The following is a 25,916-nucleotide window of genomic DNA, read 5'->3' as shown; positions in this document are numbered from 1 at the left end:
CAAAAGTAATCAGAATACATTACCTAATATGTGCAATCCAATACATTACTGTACAATTTTGTGTCATGTAATTTGTAATCAGTAATGGACTACAAAGTAATTACCAGCACTGATTACAAATACAACAGCTAAAAAAATACATTTGATAAGTGTGATTGCAGTATTAAATATGGTGCAATATGGGAATATAAACCACTCCGATTTTCAAAAGCTTTTAATAATGCTTTAGTCTAACATATTGAATGACATGTATTGTGACAGTGGTGAAACATGCGTTGATCATCTGCACTGAAGGCAAATTTATGCAAAATTTGCAATGGTTAAAAGGAACTGTGTTTAGTCTAAACAAAAGCATTAATCAAGAACCTCCTGCTCTACAGACGATTCCTAGTATTACAGACATTAATAATATATGCAAATGCTACATTACAGTATAATACAATTAAAATAGAACTTTTTCCAAGTATATATTTTTGCACATATCTAATATACAATTATTAAAGGAATTATTAACATTATTGACTAATTTACACAAACTACAATGAAACAAAACACTTTGTAAAAAACAAAAAACTGTTAATGATTCATTAGATCATTTCAGCCTTATATTAATCACAGGGCTCTAAACATTACAAATATTATTTATTTCAGCTCTGAATCTGTCACTGTCTTCACATTCACCGAAAGTGCTTTGCAGTTCAACCCGGGTAGTTTTCGATCTCAATTATATCCTGCAAACATTGACAAAGATTTTGAACTTCTTATGCATACAGTCCTTACAGTAATATTCAAATAATTCACCATAGCCATGAATTAACATTAGTAACGATGCAATCGTGTTGAGAAATGCACTGACAAAATACAGCGGACCCAAAAAAGTATTTGCACACTTGAGTCATACTAATGTTTGAATGTCACTGCATCTTCTCTTAAACTTCATTCATTTAACCACCGCTTTATTATTGGAAACTACACTTCTTTTTGTGAAATGTTTTTCTTGAAAAGTGTGCTTGTCTTTATTTCAAATAAATGACACTTACTTTGATATTCTGGATTTAAAGGAATAGTTCACCCAAAAAGAACGAAAAAACAAATGCTGAAAATGTATTCACCCTCCGGCCATTCAAGATATAAAAGAGTTTGTTTCTTCATCAGAACAGATTTGGAGAAAGGTAGCGTTACTTCACTTGCTCACCAATGGATTCTCTGCAGTGAATGGGTGCCGTCAGAATGAGAGTCCAAACAGCTGATAAAAACATCACAATAATCCACACAGCTTCAGTCCATCAATTAGCATCTTGAAATGAAAAGCTGCGCGTTTGTAAGAAACATCCTCCTGATTCAGACGACACGACTTCACTGGAGAAAGCAATATTATTGATAGAGGTATTTTAGCCGGATAGATTTATTACAAACATGCAGCTTGTGGATTACTGTGATGTTTTTATCAGCTGTTTGGACTCTCATTCTGACGGCACCCATTCACTGCAAATGATCAATTTGTAAGCAAGTGACGCAATGCTAAAGTTCTTTAAATTGGTTCTGATTAAGAAAAACGTATCGATATCTTGGATGGCCTGTGGGACAGTAAATTTTAAGCAAATTTACATTTTTGGGTGAACTATTCCTTTAAGCCAGTGACATTCAGACATTTTTAAGATGTGCGGCTTTGTGTCTACACACTTTTGAGGGTACCAAATCAGTTAGATCTTTGCAGTCATCAGGGTAGGATGTTGAACAGATGAAGAACGTCATTTTCTATATTGCCTTCTGACACTTTTCTCAGATTTTCAAAGCAAAGGGTCAGTTTAATATGCATGGTTTTTCATTATGGCTTTAAAGAGCACCACAGCTCATTTGAGCAAACGCTAAGTCTAGATATTTATGTACATTTAAAAATCTTGCTCATACAACCTCCAACAATTTGGGGAGTCCTGATTTATTCCCATTACGGTTCAAACCCCAAATATGGGCTCTTTTCTGTCAAACATGGCAAGAATCAGAGAGATATTCAAGCAGAAATCATCTGTGCTGTACTCATCAGTGCATCTTCTACTTTGCTACAGTATTAATGACAGATAGCAGCTGTGTGCACAGAACAGTGAATGATATATTCTTGACAGGAAAGTTATTATAATGCCCTTAATAATGGAGTTCTAGTAACAGGATTTTCATTACTACGAAAATTCTACTTTTAATTATTGAAATTGGGGACTTCCGACTTAGCAAGTTGTTACATTAAAAAAAAGAAAAAGTACAAAAAAGCTTGTGATAAGCTGCATCGCCGTACATTCACTCTGTCTTTCCATTTGCTAATTCTTAGAGTTGTAATCATAGTGCAAAAGCAGGAGTTAGAGATCACGGGACAGGCTGAGAAACATCCTCCTCCTCCTCCTAAATGCGTAACACGGCTCTCCTCTGGGTCTGCAGAGGTGTCGAACCATCAGTCGATTCCTTTCAGTTGATTCTTCTGTAACAAGACGATCCGATCTTTAACACATCTGCCATCACATTCACAAAGTTTTTCTTTAGCCTCAAATATGATCATATCTGTTGCAAACTGTAATAAACTGTGCAGCGTGAAACAGCAAGCAGTTGCAACAATGAATGCTTTAAACAGTATTCAAGCAGTAGTTCACCCAAAATTGAAAATTTACTTAAAAAAAAAAATACATTTACCTTCAGGCCATCCAAAATCTAGATGAGTTTTTCATCCACAATTTGGCCTGAGGGTAAGTATATTTTGGACCGTCATTCTGAGCTCATTTTCACTGATTTTCATTTTCATGTAAACTATTCCTTTAATTTGTGTCAAAATGTGTCCAAGCATTCAGCATTTATTTAAAATTGTATTTTAAATGTCTTTACAGTCACTTTTAATCAATTTAATGTATCCTTGCTATATAAAAGTATTAATTTAAAAAAAAATACTAACCCCACACTTTTGAGCAGTAGTGTACATACTGCTAAAATACAGAGAATAGTAATTTAGCACTACATAACGAATGGGTCAGCACGTACCTTCTCCTGCGCTGCACATACAGACGGATGAGCCACTGCACCACAAACGGCCAGATGACAGCAAAGGCCACAGTTCCAGGAGACACATCAAAAGGCCACCAGGACGGCTTCTGGAAAGTTGAAATAATAAGAATAAATGATAATGAAAATATTATGTTAGCGCTCATTCTATGGCAATGGCATAGTTAAAATTAATAACAATTATTTGGGACATAATCAGTCCCAATCAAAATGTACATTTATGCATTTGGCAGACGCTTTTATCCAAAGGGACTTGCAATGCACTCAAGGTTTACATTTGATCAGTTCATGCATTCAGTGGGAATGGAACACATAACCTCAGCAACCTCAGGGAATGCTCTCCTTTTAAAGGGATAGTTCACCCAAAAATGAACATTCTGTCATCAGTTACTTGTAACACTCGACTAAATATTATAATATTATGTTTAGTGTACCACCGCTATAATATTTAGTCGAGTGTTACATACTCACCCTCAAGTTCTTCCAAACCAGTAGGAATTTCTTTCTTCTGTTGAACATAAAAGAAGGTATTTTGAATAATGTGGGTAATCAGTCAGTCGCTGGTAGCCACTGACTTCCATAGTAGGGAAAAAATACTATGGAAGTCAATGGGACTAGAAACTGTTTAGTTACCAACATTCTTCAAAACATCTTCTTTTGTGTTCAACAGAAGAAAGAAACTCATACAGGTTTGGAGCAACTTGAGGGTGCGTGAATGATGACAGGATGTTCATTTCTGTGAATCCTGTCAATCAGTTTATTAAAAATGACTTTACCTTCTTCGTTTTATTTGCAGGTGGTGACAGATAGTCTGATGGCAGCGCTAAGGATCGGGCCTGAGAAGTTGCACATGACAAATCAAAAAATTTAATATTTCATACTTAATCGGTCTTATCTATGTTGTACTGAGTGAAAAGTGACGGTTTGTAACCTGCGAGGCTGTGAGAGCTTCCAGCGTGTGTAGCCTCTCTAACACGCTCTGCATATCATCCTGCAGTCTGGCCAGAGCACAGATTATCTGTTCATTTAGATTCTGTGTTACAGATCCATCCGTCCCCCAGCGTTCCCCATCTCCCCCGCTGCCCTGCTGCGGCCCTGCTGACCCGGAGCCAAAGGCAGGTGACCTGGACCCTGATACACAGGAGAAGCAGCTGCAGTATGTGCAATCAGCGCAAACATTCTGTAGATCATTAACAGATTAAAAAAATAAAGTTTCCAAAAACTCATTTAATTGAGGATTCCAGCCCAGAGTATTTTAAGCTAACATATGTGTGTTCACTATGCATAGGACATATTTTATATATAAGGGATAGTTCACCCAAAAATGACAATTCTGTCATTAATTACTCACCCTCATGTCGTTCCAAACCCCTTACTACCTTTCTGGGCCTTGAACGTGGTAGTTGCGTTGCTATGTATGCAGGGTCAGAAAACTTCAGATTTAATCAAAAATATTTTAATTAGTGTTCCAAAGATGAACGAAGGTCTTGCGGGTTTGAAACGACACGAGGGTGAGTTGACAGAATTTTCATTTTTGGGTGAACTATCCCCTTTAACAACAAGTTCTACTGGAATCAACAGAATCAAATCTTTGATCTGTGGCTGCACAGAGTTGTTGTTTATGTACAGTGGGGAAACCAATTATTTGATCCCCTGCTAATTTTGTACGTTTGCCCACTGACAAAGAAATGATCAGTCTATAATTTTAATGGTAGGTTTATTTGAACAGTGAGAGACAGAATAACAACAACAAAAAAATCCAGAAAAACGCATTTCAAAAAAAGCTATAAATTGATTTGCATTTTAATGAGTCAAACAAGTATTTGATCCCCTATCAATCAGCAAGACTTCTGGCTCCCAGGTGTCTTTTATACAGGTAAGGAGCTGAGATTAGGAGCAATATCTTAAAGGGAGTGCTCCTAATCTCAGTTTGTTACCTGTATAAAAGACACCTGTCCACAGAAGCAATCGATCAGTCAGATTCCAAACTCTCCACCATGGCCAAGACCAAAGAGCTGTCCAAGGATATCAGGGACAAGATTGTAGACCTACACAAGGCTGGAATGGGCTTCAAGAACATCGCCAAGCAGCTTAGTGAGAAGGTGACAACAGTTGGTGCGATTATTCGCAAATGGAAGAAACACAAAATAACTGTCCATCTCCCTCGGACTGGGGCTCCATGCAAGATCTCACCTCGTAGAGTTTCAATGATCACGAGAACGGTGAGGAATCAGCCCAGAACTACACGGGAGGATCTCGTCAATGATCTCAAGGCAGCTGGGACCATAGTCACCAAGAAAATAATTGGTAGCACACTGTGAAGTCCCCCTGCTCAAGAAAGCACATGTACAGCCCGTCTGAAGTTTGCCAATGATTCAGAGGAGAACTGGGTGAAAGTGTTGTGGTCAGATGAGACCAAAATCGAGCTCTTTGGCATCAATTCAACTCGCTGTGTTTGAAGGAGGAGGAATGCTGCCTATTACCCCAAGAACACCATTCCCACCGTCAAACATGGAGGTGGAAACATTATGCTTTGGGGGTGTTTTTCTGCTAAGGGGACAGGACAACTGCACCACATCAAAGGGACGATGGACGGGGCCATGTCCCGTCAGGGCCAGGGCATTGAAGCCAGCCAGGGCATTGAAAATGGGTCGTGGATGGGTATTCCAGCATGACAATGACCCAAAACACACGGCCAAGGCAACAAAGGAGTGGCTCAAGAAGAAGCACATTAAGGTCCTGGAGTGGCCTAGCCAGTCTCCAGACCTTAATCCCATAGAAAATCTGTGGAGGGAGCTGAAGGTTCGAGTTGCCAAACGTCAGATCTTTAATGACTTAGAGAGGATCTGCAAAGAGGAGTGGGACAAAATCCCTCCTGAGATGTGTGCAAACCTGGTGGCCAACTACAAGAAACATCTGACCTCTGTGATTGCCAACAAGGGTTTTGCCACCAAGTACTAAGTCATGTTTTGCGAAGGGGTCAAATACTTATTTCACTCATTAAAATGCAAATCAATTTATAACTTTTTTGAAATGCGTTTTTCTGGATTTTTTTGTTATTATTCTGTCTCTCACTGTTCAAATAAACCTACCATTAAAATTATAGTCTGATCATTTCTTTGTCAGTGGGCAAACGTACAAAATCAGCAGGGGATCAAATAATTTTTTTCCCCACTGTATTTATTTACTTTTTTTTTTTTAAAATTTGGTCACTTATGAGACTCCATGACAGTTAAGACCAAAATATACTTTTTTGATTTGATGAGAACACTTATCCCTGGTTTCACAGACAAGGCTTAAGCCTAATCCTAGACTGAGCCGTTTCAACTGAAAGAAACTTGCACTGACTGATCTTAAAATATATCAGTGCCTTTGTTTTGTCTCAAGATGCACACCAGCAATGTTTTTTCTTTTTCTAAGTACGTTTATAAAAGTGACCTAATTGAACTATGGCCTCATCCTGGCTTAGTCTAAGCCCTGTCTGTGAAACCGGGCCTTAGTATATGCGTACAGTCGAACTCATAGTTTGACAGCCTAGTAGAATGCAGTTAGAATGCATTCAAAATTCAATATATGGGGGCAAAAATGCCCCTGAACAAGTCTTGTATTTATATCATATTATAGAGTTAAGTAATATCACGAGTGAGTAAGCTATTTTGTTAACAAATGTTAGCATGACTGCAAATGTGATGCACAACAGCTCAGTAAACAAGAATTTAATATTGTAATTTACATTTTAGGCATAATATAGTAAATATGGTTTGTATTTGTACTATTTTGCCAAAACAAAAACAAAGCCACAGCAGAACTATTGTGCATCTATGAGCAACACACTGTTTCGTTACTGAATGTATCTGCATTTCTAAACAAATCGGGTTAGTGAATAATTCAATGACCCATTTATTTCAGTCACTTCCTCTATTCATTAGTGAATCAGTTGTTTGAACAAATTGTTTGCATAAGTCTCAATATTATTATGTATCAATATTCATTAAAAAATGAAAGAATTTTACATAAAATATGTTAATTAGTAACACTACTGTGAACCGACCACCGCACAGAACACGAAGAATATGAAAAGCTTAAAAAAAAAAATAAATTAATAAAAAAAATTAAATAAACTGTTCACAGCATAAATCAGCCATAATCTTAAGTAGTTTGTGGTTGTTTCATTTCATTGTGTTTTTTTTTGGCTATAAAACCACAGTCTGGGTAAATGTTGCCATCTTGCGGACAAACAAATTACTGCAAAAAATGTAAGTAGTGTGAGCTGTGCGTACAGACTAAGAAAATCGGGCTGCGTGCATACAGAACATGCACGTTTTCATATCATAGCGTATGCATAAAAACCAAAATATAAGTTGGGCAGAACAGAAGCAATAGTAAGCAATAGTAGCAAGCTAGCAAGGTTTTGAAACTTGGCTTATATATATGATTTTGCAGCTGTTTTGGTTGCTAGGTTTGTACCTCTTCCCCTCCTGACCACAGAACTGTCACTCCTATTCGCTGGAAGTCCCTGCCTCTGAGAACCTCCTCTGCTGCCCCGTCCGTCTTCTCCGCCATGCTGTATGCCTTCTTCCGGTCCCAGCAGTTCCTCTTGTGATCTGATTTCTCCTGTGGAGGATAGTGTGCTGTGGCTCTCCTCGGCTACGTCCAGTGAGTGGCTGACATGTAGCTCAGATCCCTGGAGACCAAGAACCAAAGCACATGCATTGCTGACATTTTGGGAGATGCAGTCACATTGACGTTGTTTAGCGATTTTCATTTCAATAGGAATCCATGCGATTTTGCGTAAGGGCAGAAGCTTTACCCATGCAGATTTCGCAACAGGTTCAAGGTGGTCATGTGAAATCTGTTTGGTTTGAAATTGACTTCTATGTGATCTGTGATTCATTCACCTATACCATTGGTCTCAAACTCAATTCCTGGAGGGCCACAGCTCTGCACAGTTTAGCTCCAACCTTAATCAAACACACCTGATCCAGCTAATCAACGTCTTCAGGATTACTAGAAACTTCCAAGCAGGTGTGATTCGGAGCTGGTTGGCGCTAAACTCTGCAGAGCTGTGGCCCTCCAGGAACTGAGTTTGAAACCACTGACCTACACACTATTGACAACAGACCTTTTTGAACACAAAATTGTGCTGAAATTTCACTCATGTGACCACACCTTAAAGGGATGGTTCTCCCAAAAGTGAAATTTACTCATCCTCATGTTGTTCCAAACCTGTATGAATTTCTCTTTTCTGCTGAACACAAAAGAAGATATTTTGAAGAATGTGGCTAACCAAACAGTTTCTGGTCCCAATTGACGTCCATAGTATTTTTTTCCATACTATTTTTTGGGTGAACTATCCCTTTAACACCGAATCCTACACTCAAATTCACTTACCTCTTCTCCACCAAACTGGTCGACGGAGTCACAGTACACCTCGCTGTCCGAATCACTGGCCACATGGTGAGAACTGGACACGTCTTCTGTTTCACATATAAAGAGAGCTATTCAGATCAGTTCAGATAACTACTGCAAGTATGTCCTAGAGCTTACTTTTAAAATAATGACTCAAGTCTTAGTTGGTAAATGATTACCCCCAATGTCCTTCTCCTCACCTTTGATGTGTCCATTAAGCTCCGTGGCATCTCTATCGTGGTTAAAGCTTTCAGAGTCTTCTTCCAACTCCTGCCTGTTCAGATCAGACTTAGATCCATGTGTTCCATTGGCAAGGACTTTATGTTGGCCGATACTCCCATTAGATACCTGTCCTTTAGGTCTTCCTGCAGAAGCCCTTTTCTTCAGTTGTGAGGCTAAAAAACACCATTGTTTGCAATGAAGAAAATGTATTATTAATACTTGCATTATGAAGGAAATATGAGTGGCGCTTACCAATGCAAAACTGTTCACAATGTTTGATAAGGTGCTCTGTGTGGTTTGTAGGTGTACTGGCCAATGCCAAAATAGCATCTAGAATTAGTCTCTAGTCTCAATATGAATAAAGTACCTCCTCTAATGTACGACTATTAAAAACTATTCAACTCAAAAGATACAATTACATTGGCAATATTTTGATAAAATGTTGCAGGCAAAAATGTCCATTGACTATTGTCAAGAGTGTAACAATGTATAAAGGACAGGTCACACAGAAGTCACTTTCAAACAAAGCAGCTTTCTGTTGGTCAGCATGGCATATTTGTGCAACCAACTTGAAACCGTTAAATCTGCTTGGGGAAATCCTTCATTCTTTCGCAGAGATTCTCTACACCATTTTTAATGTGACTTCACCTTAAGTATGAGCAATAATAATTATGAGGTTTACCTTTTTTCATCTCTTTAATCTCCTCTTCTTCATCTTTCTCCTCCTCATTATCATCGTCTCCGTCTTCCATGTCTATTGATTTAGTCTTTGGAGTTTCTGATATTTTGATGGGGTAACTGTCCAGGCTGCCGTTCATCTCCATCGTCCTAATGATGCTTTTTGTGACACTTTTGGGTGGTGATGTTAGCATGCTCCCAAACCCTGGAGACAACAACAATACACATTGTAACATGATGCATTGACGATATGTTCTGAAACTTGATAGGCACACTTTCTAAAAGGTCTGTTCTATCAGGACTATTACACAAAAAAGTAAAGCTGTACCAGTAACACTACACCTCTTACACAGACCCCAGACTAATCTACACTAATAACAGCAGTGAGTGAACAAGTGAGGGATCAAAACAAACACCTGGACTACGGCACTATGAACTAATGGCACAGGCTGCTGGGAGAACACACTGCTATTCACTTGCCTTCAAGTTGCCTAGCAAATCTTTCCAAGCGGGCTGAACACAAAGGGGTAATTAGTTAATTAATGTAAACAAGATTTTATCGTTATTTACTTGCTCACTACAGTTTAAACGTTCAGGGCCAGTAAGATTTTTTGAAAAGAAGTCTGTTATTAGCAAGGCTGTATTTATGTCATAACAGTAATAATGTGTTTTATTCCAGTGGTGCAAAGCTAACTTTTCAGCAGCCATCACTACAGTCTTCAGTATACCATGATCCTTCAGAAATCATTGTAATATATTGACTTGAATAAAATCCTTATTGAATAAAAGATTTTTTTTTTTTTACATATAGTTATATGCATTATTCTCCAATGACATTTCTGTCCTTATGACAATATAATTATTTAAATGTATTTACTAAAACCTTCAGACTTTCTAAATGTGACATTTTAACGCTAATTAAACTGATAAACAAATTGTTAATTTGATGTGATGTTTAATTTCAATTGACGCTATAGCTACAGCTACATTAGTTTTGATTTATTAAAAGCTCAACATTTTAAGGATCACATTTGTTTTATACAAAGAAATGTCCAGTCATATTTAACCCCAAAATCAAAAGTAAAAATATTTTTCAATAATGATTATTAAAGATTATTAATTTATATATACATAATAAATATACCCAGTACACATACATATTATATGAACAAAAACTTTTATTTTGGATGCGATTAATCGTTGCCCAGCACTAATATATATATATATATATATATATATATATATATATATATATATATATATATATATACACACACATACATACACACACACACAGTTAGTTCCATTCCACGCGGTGCGGGTATGTGTGGAATCCCACAGTTTCTGAAGTGAGAAGGAAATATTACTGTATTTATTAATTTTCTGTTTCAGGTATGGCTCTGTATGTCTATATGTCCATCAGTTTACACTGTAATGATAAATCACGGCTGAAGGGGTTGAAACGCCCTTCAGCAACGGTGTTTGGTGAAGAGTTTTTGGCTCAAGATCTGCATTTAAAGTCACACCAGGGCCTGTACCATGAAGCCGGATTAGCTGGCTAGCCAGGTAAGTTTCAGTTTAGTTTGCACCAATCCTGGGTTTTAGGTACCATGAAAGTGGCTTGGCTTTTAGCTGCGTTCATTACCATAGTAACTTACACTGCACAGCTAACCTGCTCCGGGGCAGGTTATGTTCTGAGTTAGAGATCGCAAACTGAAATTGGACCAATCGGATGTGAGCAAAGTGACACACGTCTGACACAAACAAAAGTCACTCCCCCAGTTTCTCTTCCTACAAATTAAAGGTCACTATCTGGCTTTATATGATAATTACAATTTACATATGATTTATATAATTTTAATATGATTTATATTATTATTACTCCATTACACAAGCACTTTTAGTTTAACAATTGTTATAAAGCATTTATTTTAAATGAATATTAATATATACAGATCATATGTAATATAAATAAGTGGTAGAATCAATAGATAACACTTTAAAAATGGCTACATGTGACCTTACATGTTTGAGTATCTATCGTTACATATTATCAACTATATAAACTAACTTTACAAGTTTCACTTGTGACTGCACTGATAGAGCAAGATAATTTCCTTTATTTGTCCTCTTTCATGGACAAGTAATTCAGTGGAAATGCGTTTAAATTCCTCATATTCTTTAATCTCTTAACCTTTAACAAAAGAGTTTTGTATCTCGCTGACTCTCTCGCGAGAAGTGAATCACACTTGATCTGTGTTGTGATTGGCTGTTCGCCGCTGATGTCACACATTCATGTGCACGTGCTCCATTAACTCAGGATCAAGCCTGAGTTGACAGAGAAAGTTGATGATCAGCTTCATGGTACCAACAAAGCCAGATTGGAGTGGTTTGCATTTGTCAAGTCAAAACTTATCCTATAACTCTGAATTTGTTCATCTGCCATCATGGTACAGGCCCCAGAGGTGTTTAGCTTGGATTAGGACTTGGCTTTCTGCAGACCAGTCATGTTCTTCCACACTGACTATATCAATCATTTCTTTTTGAACCTTGCCTTATACACAGAGGCATTGTCATGTTAGAATAGAAAAGGGTCCTGTCCAAACTGTTGCTTTAAAATTAGAAGCACACAATTCCCTGGAATATCATTATGTGCTTAAACATTAGTAATTTCCATGAGTACAAATCATAAAGTAGTCAAACCTGTTAATTAGAAGGGGGTGACCTAATACTTTTGGCAATATAGTGAGAGTGTGTGTATGTATATATATATATATATATATATATATATATGTGTTGGGCAGTAGTGTCGCTACAAGAAATGACGCTACTAGTTTAACTACATTTCTCAGTAGCGTCGCTGCTTTCTGAATCAAATAGCTTTTCAGTAGCGAAGCTCTATTTCTGATCAAGTAGCGCTTGATCACGTTACATTATCCATTCCAAAGCATTCTGAAGCTCGAGTTCAAATCGGAAATATAACAGCTACGGATCACTGATCCTGGATCACTAGAAGTGACGCCACAGCCACTAAAGCTCGTAACGCCATTGGCTCCTCAAACTGTCAGTCAAACCTCATTATTCCTCCCGCCCCTCGTGAATGAAGTGCGGCACGCAGTTTAGGTCCCCAACCACCGGGTCGCGGCCCACTACCGGGCCGTGGAAGAATTCATACCGGGTCGCGATAAAGTTCTGGGGAAAATGTGTATAGATATGACGCTCTGTTATTTATTGTGCATAAATGATTTTTCTAATTATTCTGTATTTTCGTTGTATCGTATGCGATTGATATCGAGTAGCAATTTGACAATTTCATGTTAAATTAGTAAATAAATGATTGCTCTTATCTGTCATGGCTATTAGGGCTTAAACGGATCGCAGTATATCCGTGATATACGGACCAGGTCCAGACCCCACCGTTCGGCATGTGATTCGCAGATTAATTTGCCAATTTACACGTTCAAGCTATTTAAAACTGTACTCGCACACACAAGCATATTGACGTGTTTCAGACCGAGTTGATTATTCTTTCATGTATCCCTGCGTTTAAGATACATATGCATGGGGGTTTGCGGTTACGTCTCAATACTGGAAATATTTGTTTTAAACCATGAAGGCGAGCCAATGGATATCACACAAACAACGTGCAAACTTTGCACAATAGTTATGCCGGTGAACGTCTTAACTTCAGTCATACAGAAAGTGAAAGTAAAAAAACTGACGGAGTTTTCTAACGCTGCATTAACAGCGCACATTCTCTCAGAGACAAGAGACCAATCTACTTCAACATGTGCTGACATGAGCATACAATGATCAATACATTTATTACAGTAGGCCTATTCATTAATCTTTGTTAATGTTAGTTAATGGAAATACAGTCGTCCATTCATGTTAGTTCACAGTGCATTAACTAATGTTAACAAACACAACTTTTGATTTTACAGTTTTTCTCAGTCACTTTGATGCATTTCTCTAATCATCCTCAATATTTGCAAAGTATGTGCATTTCTCAAAACAATTTGTACAAACAGCACCACACAATGAATTACCTGCAAAAGCCTGAAACTTATTCAAAATCTTTAGTTCATCTCTCAAATGTTTATATCAAAAAATATAAAAAAATATATATCAATGAACAAATCAGTGGTATCAGAATGAAAAGTCCTTGTGTCATTGTTCACAAACAAGATAGTCAAAATCATGTTGTCAATATAACAGTGCAAACTGTTAGTATTACCTGATGTAAACTATGGCAACAGTTTGGATGACAGTCACTGTATTCAAATGCAGAAGGCTGCACTTCTTATGTATGCCATATATCCATTTCAAAAGTACAAATATACACATTACTGTATGTGGGATGTTGATTGAAAGAGACTGGATAGGATTCACAGTTACACTTTTACTAGTGATCTGACAAAAAAAAAAAAAAAAAAAATACCATTACAACGTCATTGTGATATACAAAAGATTAAGAAATATGGGCACAAAGGTGAAAATACAAAATTAGAAAGGCAAACACAGGCAGAGCTTTGCTTTTGCATGCAGCACTGTATGAGGAATTTCAGAGAACTGGTTTATCATTGGTTGATCTACATTCTCTTCATTAGTGAAAGTCAAGATTCACCTGCACAATCCATGGCAAATTTACAAAAAGACTAATAGAAATGTGTAGAAAATATGCTTGACAGTTTATGACAACTAGATCAACCATTTTGCATTCAATGACTTATAAGATGAACTAATGACTTGAGGTTTTGAGAGGTAAGACTATTGCATAGAGAACTATATAATACTTATTGAGCAACATGATATTAGCAACAGATAATATAGGAAACCGCAGACAAATGTACATACAGTAATCAGTTGCATGAAAGTACCAAAGCAATCGCAACTTGTTCAAAAGAATGGGAAACTGCTTTTATGATGTGAACAAGTGACTAGATGATGTGGAGGTTAAACAAGTAGTTTTGAGAATTTCATTTCTGATCTGAGAAATGCACCACAGCAACTGAGAAAAACTGTAATGCATTAGTAAGTGTTGAAATTAACATTAATAAATGCTGCAGAAGAATTGTTCATTCTTAGTTCATGTTAACTACACTAGTTAACTAATGTTAACTAATGAACTTTATTGTGAAGTGTTACCATTTATATAAATGTATCTGTATACAGTAAAGCCACAATAACAACTACCAATAGGAGGTTTCTGGCCGACAGCAAAAATGTATTTTGCCTATGTCACAATGCAAGGTCAATCCGGCCCTGTACATGATACTGATTTTTGTTTCCAAATTGGTTTGGAACAGCTGTTGAATAAACAATTAAACTGAACTATTATGCCTGTCTATCTGCTTGACTGACAGTTTTATTGATCACTGAGAGAGCATTGACTTGGTATGATGTTGGTTCAATATAAAAATGATTTTTTTTTTTTTTAAATAGCTTGGATGTAGTAAACTACTTTTGCCATGTTGCTGTAGCTTAGATTGCTACATTTCCCAGGGCTGTAGCTTTAGTGTAGTTAAGCTTCATTTAATGAGGAGTAACTGTTAGCTTAGCTCACTACATTTTCCAAGTAGCTTGCCCGACACTGAATGTGTATATATATATATTCCCTTAAAAATTCTCATTACCATGATGCAATAAAATTAAATGTTAAAAATGTGTGGAATTTAGAGTTTTTAACATCATAAATTTTAAAATGATTATTATACTCAGCAATTTATTTAACAAACAAAAAAAGGTTTTTTTTTTTTGAGATTCACCTGAGAGGGCACTATTGTTCAGTTTACCTGTGCTCAAATCTGACACTTGCGTTATCTTCTTCTTTTCATCAACGAGCTCATAGAACGGCCCAATGACCAGCAGAAGCTCCTCGACCTCATTTGTTATAGGCATACTTTCCAGGATCTATTCAGCAAATTTAAAACAAAGTTACACAAACCATTACATTAAATCATACCACGTTTTTAAACGGCTAAAAAATTCAAAACATTATACCAGTTTCAAATCTTCCACATAGGCCGCCATGGCCTCCTCCTTCGGCATTTCCCCAAGAGAATTCCACGCATCCCTAAACACAAGCAGCAGCACGGGTCAGTGAGAACTTTGCTCTCATAAGCTTGTCAACACTGATGTTGTCATCTCAAGGTCAACTGAATCTCTAGCAGCAGTTTGCACATTTCAAAACAACTCTCAGATCCATGTATAAGAGAGAGAAACAAAAATAGCATGAAGCATAGTAAAATAGTTTGTGTGGAAAACTGATTTTCTTACTCATCTGATTCTCGGTTACATTAAAGGCTTTCAACAAGGATTTTAAAATAGATTTTTGCAGAAGTACAAATGCAGAACTTTCAACAGCACTAGTTACTAATAATACAAACCTGATGTAATACTGATACCGATCTGTTATCTCAGTGAACTTTCAACAGACCAACAGTTCACTTTCACTAGGTTACAGACACTGGTCTAAATGGTGTAAACTAATTTAAAGGGGAAGTCTGTCATTTTGCATTGCTAGTGGCAACAAATGGAACTGCAAAAATATTGAGAGTTTTCAAACTGATTTTTCAAACACTACCCCTGTCTGCCATTGGTTGAACAAGTAGTCCATCCCCAAACTCACACAACTGGTTGAGCCATAAACTAACATGAGAGAGCAAACAGAGGAATGTTTTGAAAATGCTCACACTGTTTGCACTCTTTAGAAAGTCAACCGTTTTTATTCAACTTGGACATGAGAGACTATTTTAATAGTGGAGGGGGAAAAAATGTAAAAATACACGTCACCTTTAAGAACTACTAACACTTAGAACATTTTTTTTTATTTATTTATTTTTTTAAATAAATTCACTAATCTAGACATTTAGCAGGTTCAATACCATTTGGCTTTGCCAACAGGGTCCCAGAATCCTGGACGGGGAATGTTGCAGGGGCCTTGTGTTGCTTGCTTGTAGAAGCTATAAAATTTCAGCATCATGTCATTGGAAGGCTGAAATGAACCTAAAAAAAATAATTAAATAAATAAATTAAAATGAACAAGTAATGCAATATTAGATTGTGGTAAAAATAAAAATAAATATTAGCACATATATTATATATATATAATTTTTTTTATTTGTTATTATTTATATATAAGTTTAATCTTTAATGAGTGGAAAAGAATGCACGTCACACCTCTGTTTATCAATTTTCACTGGCTACCAATAGATGCTTGCATAAAATTCAAGGCATTGATGTTTGCCTACAAAACCACCTCTGGCTCTGCACCCCTTTATCTAAATTCAGTACTTCAGACTTATGTGCCTCTAGAAGCTTACATTCTGCAAGTGAACGACACATTATTGTGCCATCCCAAAGAGGCACAAAATCACTTTCACAGAATTTTTCATTAACTGTTCCCACCTGGTGACCTGTCCAACTCAATCCAGCAGCTGAGTCCTTAGCCATCTTCAAGAAACGGCTAAAAACACATCTCTTCCATCTTTATTTGACCCTATAACTCTAGCACTCTCTATTCTAATTCGGTTTTATCTATTTGTTTTATTTTTTACTAAAAAAAACAAAAAAAAAAACACTTGCACTCTCTATTCGTTTTCTAACGGCTTGTTTTTTTTTTTTTTTTTTTAAAGGCCTCTAACACTAGCTTTCTCTGTTCTTTTTCTATTCCATGTACTTGTTTTCTTTTTGCTTATTATATAAAAAAAGACTCTCTAACACTAGCGTTTCCTATTCTTTTTCTATTCGGTTACAGTTTATTTTAAGGTGTCCTTGTTACAGTGGAATTATACTTTTAAGTACTGGGTAATATTAATTAACTATATGTACTTACTACTTACTATATGGTTAGGGTTAGGATTAGGGTTATTTGCATGCAATTATACATAATTTATTGTTATTATAATAGTAAGTACATGTAACATGTAACAAGGACACCTTAAAATAAAGTGTTACCTTCCATTCTACCAACTTGCTTTCTTTTTATTATACAGTGGGTACAGAAAGTATTCAGACCCCCTTAAATTTTTTCACTCTTTGTTATATTGCAGCCATTTGCTAAAATCATTTAAGTTCATTTTTTTTCCTCAATGTACACACAGCACCCCATATTGACAGAAAAACACAGAATTGTTGACATTTTTGCAGATTTGTTAAAAAAGAAAAACTGAACTATCACATGGTCCTAAGTACGGAGCCCTTTACAGGACATTGTGGTGGGAAAAAATTCAGGGTGGGAGGAAAATTTTTTTCAAATGTTTTGCGTTCTCTCGCAAAGATATTTGCGTTCCCTCGCAAAACTTTTGCGTTCTCTCACAAAACCATTTGAGTTCGGACAAACGCTTCCTGTTTACTTTGCAGCTTGCAGTGGTTATAGCTCGTATGTTCACAATGGAGCGGTTCATAGAGTTTTATTTTGAACTTGGACTCAAATAAATTAATAAGTCAGTGCTTACAGTAGTTCAAGGCACGGTTTTGGGACATAATAAAACGCTTAATGTGGCTTAATGTTTTAAAACAGTGACTTGGAGGACCAAATTCGATAATAATAAAAGCTGATACAATTATTAGGCTAATATTAATAACCTTATTAATAATATTACTAAGCAGAATAGCCCAGAATATGAACGCAACGCTCTGCACGTAGCCTAAGCTTTTTCTCCCCCATAAAACGCTTAAGGTAGGCTATAATGAAAACGGTGATTTAAAAAACCAAATCTGTTGCATTCATATTCTGGGCTATTCTCCTTTATTAATAGTAATATTATTAATAAGGTTATTAATATAAACCTAACAATTTTATTAGTATTTATTATTATCGAATTTGGTCCTAATGTCACTGTTTTAATACATTAAGCCACATTAAAGCGTTTTAGAATGTCCCAAAACCGTGCCTTGAACTAACCACTGACTGACTGTATTTCTTTATACTTGAGTCAAAGTTCAAAATAAAAACTTCATGAACCGCTCCATTGTGAACATACCAGCTGCATGAACCTTTCATTATAGCTTACCTTAAGCGTTTTCTATGGGGAAGAAAAGGCTTAACATGCAGGGCGTTGCGTTCATATTCTGCTTTATTAATAGGAATATTATTAATAAGGTTATTAATGTTAGCCTAACAATTTTTATCAGGATTTATTATTATCGAATTTAGTCCTCCAATGCCACTGTTTTAAAACATTAAGCCACATTAAGCGTTTTAGAATGTCCCAAAACCGTGCTTCGAAATAAGCACTGACTGTATTACTTTGAGTGCAAGTTCAAAATAAAACTCTATAAACCGCTCCATTGTGAACATACGAGCTCCACTGCAAGCTGCAAAGTACACAGGAAGCGTTTGTCCGAACTCAAATGGTTTTGCGAGAGAACGCAAAAGTTTTGTGAGAGAACGCAAATATCTTTGCGAGAGAACGCAAAACATTTGAAAAAAAAACATTTTCCTCCCACCCTGAATTTTTTCCATTCACCCCAAATTTTTCCCACCACAATGTCCTGTAAAGGGCTCCGTACCTAAGTATTCAGACCCTTTGCTCAGTATTTAGTAGAAGCACCCTTTTGATCTAATACAGCCATGAGTCTTTTTGGGAAAGATGCAACAAGTTTTTCACACCTGGATTTGGGGATCCTCTGTCATTCCTCCTTGCAGATCCTCTCCAGTTCTGTCAGGTTGGATGGTAAACGTTGGTGGACAGCCATTTTTAGGTCTCTCCAGAGATGCTCAATTGGGTTTAAGTCAGGGCTCTGGCTGGGCCATTCAAGAACAGTCACGGAGTTGTTGTGAAGCCACTCCTTCGTTATTTTAGCTGTGTGCTTAGGGTCATTGTCTTGTTGAAAGGTAAACCTTCGGCCCAGTCTGAGGTCCTGAGCACTCTGGAGAAGGTTTTCGTCCAGGATATCCCTGTACTTGGCCGCATTCATCTTTCCCTTGATTGCAACCAGTCGTCCTGTTCCTGCAGCTGAAAAACACCCCCACAGCATGATGCTGCCACCACCATGCTTCACTGTTGGGACTGTATTGGACAGGTGATGAGCAGTGCCTGGTTTTCTCCACACATACCGCTTAGAATTAAGGCCAAAAAGTTCTATCTTGGTCTCATCAGACCAGAGAATCTTATTTCTCACCATCTTGGAGTGAACTCCATGCAGGCTTTCATGTGTCTTGCACTGAGGAGAGGCTTCCGTCGGGCCACTCTGCCATAAAGCCCCGACTGGTGGAGGGCTGCAGTGATGGTTGACTTTCTACAACTTTCTCCCATCTCCCGACTGCATCTCTGGAGCTCAGCCACAGTGATCTTTGGGTTCTTCTTTACCTCTCTCACCAAGGCTCTTCTCCCCGATAGCTCAGTTTGGCGGACGGCCAGCTCTAGGAAGGGTTCTGGTCGTCCCAAACGTCTTCCATTTAAGGATTATGGAGGCCACTGTGCTCTCAGGAACCTTAAGTGCAGCAGAAATGTTTTTGTAACCTTGGCCAGATCTGTGCCTTGCCACAATTCTGTCTCTGAGCTCTTCAGGCAGTTCCTTTGACCTCATGATTCTCATTTGCTCTGACATGCACTGTGAGCTGTAAGGTCTTATATAGACAGGTGTGTGGCTTTCCTAATCAAGTCCAATCAGTATAATCAAACACAGCTGGACTCAAATGAAGGTGTAGAACCATCTCAAGGATGATCAGAAGAAATGGACAGCACCTGAGTTAAATATATGAGTGTCACAGCAAAGGGTCTGAATACTTAGGACCATGTGATATTTCAGTTTTTCTTTTTTAATAAATCTGCAAAAATGTCAACAATTCTGTGTTTTCTATCAATATGGGGTGCTGTGTGTACATTAATGAGGAAGAACTTAAATGATTTTAGCAAATGGCTGCAATATAACAAAGAGTGAAAAATTTAAGGGGGTCTGAATACTTTCCGTACCCACTGTATATAACATCTTGTTACATGTAGGTACTGCGTAGTGCTGGGGAGTAACGAAATACATGTAACGGCGTTACGCATTTAAAAATACAAAATATGAGTAACTGTATTTCGTTATAATTACATTTTAAATAGGTGGTTATCAAATTACAGTTACATCCGAAAAAGTATTTCAGATTACCAAAGTGATTACTTTGAATTTTAATATAATTTCTTAATTTAATATTTATGTAAACAGTTTGGGGATTTTAACCAATAAGGCAACTGATTCTCCGTTGAGAGAGAAAGTGCAGCAGCCTGTTCATTTAGCAACTCGTAGTGAGTGCATACGCTCATCATCACGACACATAAATAGACGACACAACAGAAAGCCATTCGCGTAATGCATTTCTCTCGTGGAAATACAAAGACTATTATATAAATCTGAAAAAGGTAATGTAACATCTCAGTGCAGTGCAATGCCTACCCGCAACAAAACTTCTTTCAGCATCGGAGGATACAACGTCTAATCTGAAAAAGCATCTTGAGGGAAGTTGTTCTTGATCTTTGAAAAACTTTTACCAGTAACTTGTTTTTCCATTTTCTCATATTTTGAGCGTGGAATCATTACGTTTAATATTTTTAAGAATTTAATTGAAAAATGACACCGAATTCTCCTAGATTTCACACTTCGCATTCAGTTAACAGATCCATATGAATCATGCATGAAATAAAAGTTTATAAAGTCAAACAATAGCTTTGTGTGTCTTTATTCATTCGAAATGTTCTAGAATAGATCTTTGGCGCTGTAATGCAAATTCATGATTCGATTCGTGCACAGGTGATTCTTTTGAGTCAATCTTTTAAATGAATAATTTCTTTTGTTTGAATGGTTCAAAACCAGTGTGAATGGTTCATATTAAACTGGATAGATCTGGGGTATGTTTCCCAAAAGCATCGTTAGCAAACTGTGGTTGTTAAATTACATTGAACTATAACGACATTACTTGCAACCGTAATTGCTTTGGGAAACGAGCCCTGTCAATTTTGACTCAGCGATCGCTTCTCCGTAGAGACGATTATGAAGTAATCACTTAAAGTTTGGTCCATTCATTAAACAAATCTATTGTATAACTTGGAGAACTGTGCCAGTTGTTTTACTACTTTTATGATATGTTTGGATTTGTTTTGAAGTTTGGAATGTAGCGTGAAACAGCACGGAATCCCATCCATTGTATTCCAATTGAATTTATACTGATTGGCAAATTTAAATGACATAACATTTTTTGTTGTTGTTGTTCGTAGAAATACTGTGGAAAACCGATGTTGTTAAAAAATGCAAAGAGAAAACATAAAAACAAGACATTAAGTTAATGTTCCTTTGTGTTATATAGCTTAAGTATTTCAAAGTATTCTAAAGTATTTAGATTAAGTTACTAAACCTGAGTAATCTAACGAAATACATTACTGATTAGGGCTGCACGATACGTCGCATGCGATATTTAATGCGCATCTTGTCAGTAAAGCCGGTTCTGTAATCAGCGGTCATTTCCATCACGTGCGTGATTTCACATGGAGCTGCATTTACTACACAGAGCCGTTGTTCACTAACAAGCCGCGCAAAACCACGCTGATAATGAGCGTGGATTTGCGCAGCTTGTTAGTGAACAACGGCTCTGTGTAGTAAATGCAGCTCCATGTGAAATCACGCACGTGATGGAAATGACCGCTGATTACAGAACCGGCTTTACTGACAAGATGCGCATTAAATATCGCATGCGATATATCGTGCAGCCCTATTACTGATTACTTTTTAAAACATGCATTTTGTAATCTGTAGTGAAATACATTTTAAAAGTAACCTTCCCAGCCCTGGTACTGAGTTAGGCTAACTGAGACTTGTCATAGAACTTGCATATTATTGCACACACACACTATAATACATATAATGCACACATATAATATTGCAGAAGAATATTGAAGAAATCATGACTATACAATATACAACTTAACTTTAATTTAGGGCTGTCGCGATTCGTACATTTTTTTTATTCAAAAAACAATAACATACAACATGTTATTAGTCAATTTTATTGGACTATTTGATTTTTCAAAATCCTCGACTTAATTTTGCTCGCGTCGACTAACCGGCAAAATACCGGAAGTGGTGCATTTCACAGACGAGAATCCATAAAACACATTATTAGACTGTTTTCCAATGCATTCACAAACGCTACAATTTAATTAAATAATTATATGCGATGCAGTTCTAATACAGTATATGCGCTTTAATTATTTTCATGCGTGTTTGAGTACGTGCGTCCAAAGACTGTCTTAAAGAGACTTTGGTGCGTCACACAGTGACGTGATATGAGAATATATCGCGGTTTCAAAATAAAAGCTCAAACCCTCACTCTGAGTTTACACGTTTTGATGTCCACATATTCATTTAATTACAGTGGCTATAGCATTTCTGTCCTAAAGAAATGGCCAAATATTAAAGATTAAGTGAACATTTGAATTAAATGGTGCTTGGTCAATATTAAACAAGGATTTGATCGCACAGTAATGTGTAAAAACAATTGTCAGCCCGTTGCAGCTGCAGGCCTTTGTTGTAATGCGTAATGTACATTAGCTCTATTGTTCATAATACATTATGTATTTTAACAGTTTTGTTCAATAAAACCATATGATTTCTTGCTTTTGATACTTTATTTGAACTAATTATTGCATCATTGTTATTATATAGAAGGTTTCAAAGGCAACAACATAAACAAACATTACTGCGCATGCACGATTTTGTGGCCCTAACTTAACTTCCGGTAGACTTCCAAATAGAATCAATCGCAACAGCTAAGTCCCTCTTGAGTAGCTTATTTTTGATAACAAGCAAAATATGTTTGCTGCGTAAATCAGACTTATTTAAAAAAATGCAACTTCATTCTCTTCCAGCAGGAGGTGCTTTAAAGCGGGAGAAATAGAGGTTTCCCTGGTAACGGCTGTAGACAAAGCAGCACTGAGCTTACAAACGCTGCTTTATCAGGCATATAACATGCAAGATGAAATTAAAATTTTCTAAAGACAGACTTCCTTCAGAAATACATAGATATAAAAACACCCATGCCTCGTTTTGATTTTTAAACGCGCAGTACGTGCTCATGTTTATTCAACGAAGCCTTTTTCGGGTCAGTTTTGATATTGTGACGGGTCGCCACAAATAAATAAATGTATGGGAAACACATCCCACAGCACAACAACCTGAGCCCAACTTCATTACTCATCACTTTAACTTTAACTGCATTTGTAGCCGGCGCCACTAACCAGACCGATAAACAAACACAGACCGGAAGTTAACTTCGGGCCAGGCGTGTGCACCCGATGAAACCGTCTATATGTATTTTAAGTAATTTTAAAGGCTACTATTCACTTAGGCTACATCTATTTTTATTACCACAAAAAAAAAAAAAAAAAATCATTATAATTATAGGGCACTATGAAATCCGTTTTATTTCCAAATTCATTTTTTTCCGTTTTCATTTTTCTATAATCTGTTTTAATGGTTAAATAAAATTGTATTAATCAAAAAGCCTGTCTAATTAATTGAGTTTTACAGTTTTGTCTTTACCAAATTCTGTCTTCCATTATTTTCTGGATTCCATTTTAATGGTTCCATTAAATTTTAATAATCAAAAGCATCTCCAATTAATTGATTTTATATAAAAATAAATAAATAAATATATATATATATATATATATATAGAAACCGGCTGGAATTTCTTCCTCTGGTAACATCTGCAGCTCTGCTATCAGAAATAGGCTACTGCACACTTTAATTTTTCTCCTAAATAAATTCTGGTAAATAATATTTCTAAATACTCCTTTAAAAAGTGTTTTTTTGATTATAATTTTATTATTACTAGACTAGAACACGTGGTATTAGACTAGAACATAGTCTAGTCTATCATTCTTACACTATAATACTGAACATTGATTTCAGTGATTTGGACTATGAGATGGACACTTGCTTCTTGCACTCTATGTTGCACTTTACTTTTGCTTTACTTTTGGATTTCATAGAAATTTGGATTTCATTTGGTTTAATAAAATATTCTTAAGTAAAATTGTTGATTCTTTTTGTAGGAAATTAATCGTTTCGATTAATCGATAAATTAGTCAATAGATTAGTCGAAATAAAATAATTTCATTTAAAATTTCACTTAAACCAGTACGTTTTGTTTTTGATACTTAGATAATTTGTGTCTGAACCTATTAGGTTTCATTCCACATAAAAGGAATAATAAATATAAAAATAAAAATCCATTTTATGCATCCTGTAGTTTCAAAGAATTTTAAGGTTATAACGCACAATAAAAAGTCACAACAATTATTCTTCAAAAACTCTGCTGACATGTTTCACAAACAAACGATAAATAAATAACAGCATATTTGTTTGGGGGTAAACAAAGACAAATTATCTTATTATTTTTTTTTGTGGGTGAACTCTACACAGAAATTCCGTTTGCATGTGTTTAATATATCTTGCATGTCATATATGATAAATCACCTGATGCTCTATCACCAATCACACCAGGCACACAGTCTCTGATCAGAGCTAGTGGCACACAAGCTATTTCAGCACTTAAGCCCAACTGAATGTGGGCTAAACCCGTGGTAATTTGTTATTTGATTATGAAACTGCAGCGACCGTAAGAAAGTGGGTGAGGGGTCGCGTGCACTGCTGCAATATAACACAAAATACACCGTGTGTACTAAATGACTGTTACCCATTTACTCACCGTTTGAAGGTAAATTTTGGATCACTTTGACAGCAGCATTGAACCTCTGCTCGTAGACTGGTTTGTTGTCACCCTCCATCATGACAATCTAACCGCTACAGCAAGATCGAGATCAAACCTACCAGCAAAGTTACATTTCTATTAATCGATTTATATAATTCATAATGTTCCTTGCATCTGTCGCAATAACAGTAAACCTAAGCTGCACGTCACACGTTAATGAGACTGTTTATTATTCAAAAAGAAGTAAACAAAGCCAAAAACAATCCATTTTGTCTTTACAAATCCTGAAGGACAAGCAAGGCATGACTGAAAGTGCAGTGGATACTATTTAATGTGATATTTCAGGATTAATTTGCATTAGAAACGATCGAGACGACGTTAAAACAAGCACGAGCATTTGATACTTTACCATTTGCTGCTCTACCTGCTGTGCTGGAGACTACGACCTCATGAATACGTACCTGACAGCCAACATACGAAAGCCTACTTCAGGTGTTTACTGGGAATTGTAGTTCCTTTAGAGAACGACACTGCCGTTAAGTCTTGCAACAACGGCATTTAAAATCCTACAAATACCATAATTCTTTATCTACAAGCGTAACATTCCGGGTAATGTAGTTCCCCGAGGTAAGCTTCCCCAAGGGAGTTTATGGCATAAAAACCGTCTCTGACTACGAACTTTGAATGTGCCTAGCAATATTTTCACGCATATGTCTAAAGAAACATATGCGCTTAATAATTTCCTGCGCAATAGAGGAAGAGGCAACAGTGTAACACTTAATGGAACACAACAAAGTGTTCCGTCCCTCGTTACTGGATGTATTGTAACACTACAACTCCCAACGTTCCATTCGCTCCGCAACAA

At 36.6% G+C, this 25,916-nt stretch overlaps 1 protein-coding gene across 3 annotated transcripts; it reads right to left on the bottom strand.

The window, feature by feature from the left end:
- Positions 1-196: 196 nt before the first annotated feature.
- On the bottom strand, positions 197-25,803 carry acbd5a (acyl-CoA binding domain containing 5a). Of its 3 annotated transcripts, none has more exons than XM_058765431.1 (13): positions 25,513-25,803; positions 25,049-25,166; positions 16,239-16,359; positions 15,355-15,427; positions 15,147-15,264; positions 9,356-9,556; positions 8,652-8,846; positions 8,434-8,519; positions 7,510-7,726; positions 3,974-4,173; positions 3,819-3,878; positions 3,022-3,131; positions 197-2,470 (listed from the first exon to the last, which is right to left on the bottom strand). In XM_058765431.1, the coding sequence occupies exons 2-13, from the start codon at positions 25,128-25,130 to the stop codon at positions 2,458-2,460; spliced, it is 1,476 nt and encodes a 491-aa protein (XP_058621414.1). In that variant the 5' UTR covers positions 25,131-25,166; positions 25,513-25,803; the 3' UTR covers positions 197-2,457. The 3 variants fall into 3 exon arrangements, with proteins under 3 accessions (XP_058621414.1, XP_058621412.1, XP_058621413.1); XM_058765429.1 differs by having other exon boundaries at positions 25,461-25,584; XM_058765430.1 differs by lacking the exon at positions 25,513-25,803 and adding an exon at positions 25,476-25,511.
- Between the last annotated feature and the right edge of the window lie 113 nt (positions 25,804-25,916).

This window comes from Onychostoma macrolepis, chromosome 24 (assembly GCF_012432095.1).
Source record: "Onychostoma macrolepis isolate SWU-2019 chromosome 24, ASM1243209v1, whole genome shotgun sequence".
Classification (NCBI taxonomy): domain Eukaryota; kingdom Metazoa; phylum Chordata; class Actinopteri; order Cypriniformes; family Cyprinidae; genus Onychostoma; species Onychostoma macrolepis.
The sequence above is the reverse complement of the archived record's forward strand: the minus strand, read 5'-3'. Positions and strand labels throughout refer to the sequence as shown.

Coding starts and splice junctions, on each gene's coding strand:
- acbd5a (XM_058765431.1), bottom strand. CDS start 25,130: ATGATGGAGGGTGACAACAAACCAGTCTACGAGCAGAGGTTCAATGCT. Junction 15,428..16,238: donor CCTGTTGGCAAAGCCAAATG/GTATTGAACCTG, acceptor GCTTGTGTTTAG/GGATGCGTGGAATTCTCTTG. Junction 3,879..3,973: donor AAGCTCTCACAGCCTCGCAG/GTTACAAACCGT, acceptor GCAACTTCTCAG/GCCCGATCCTTAGCGCTGCC.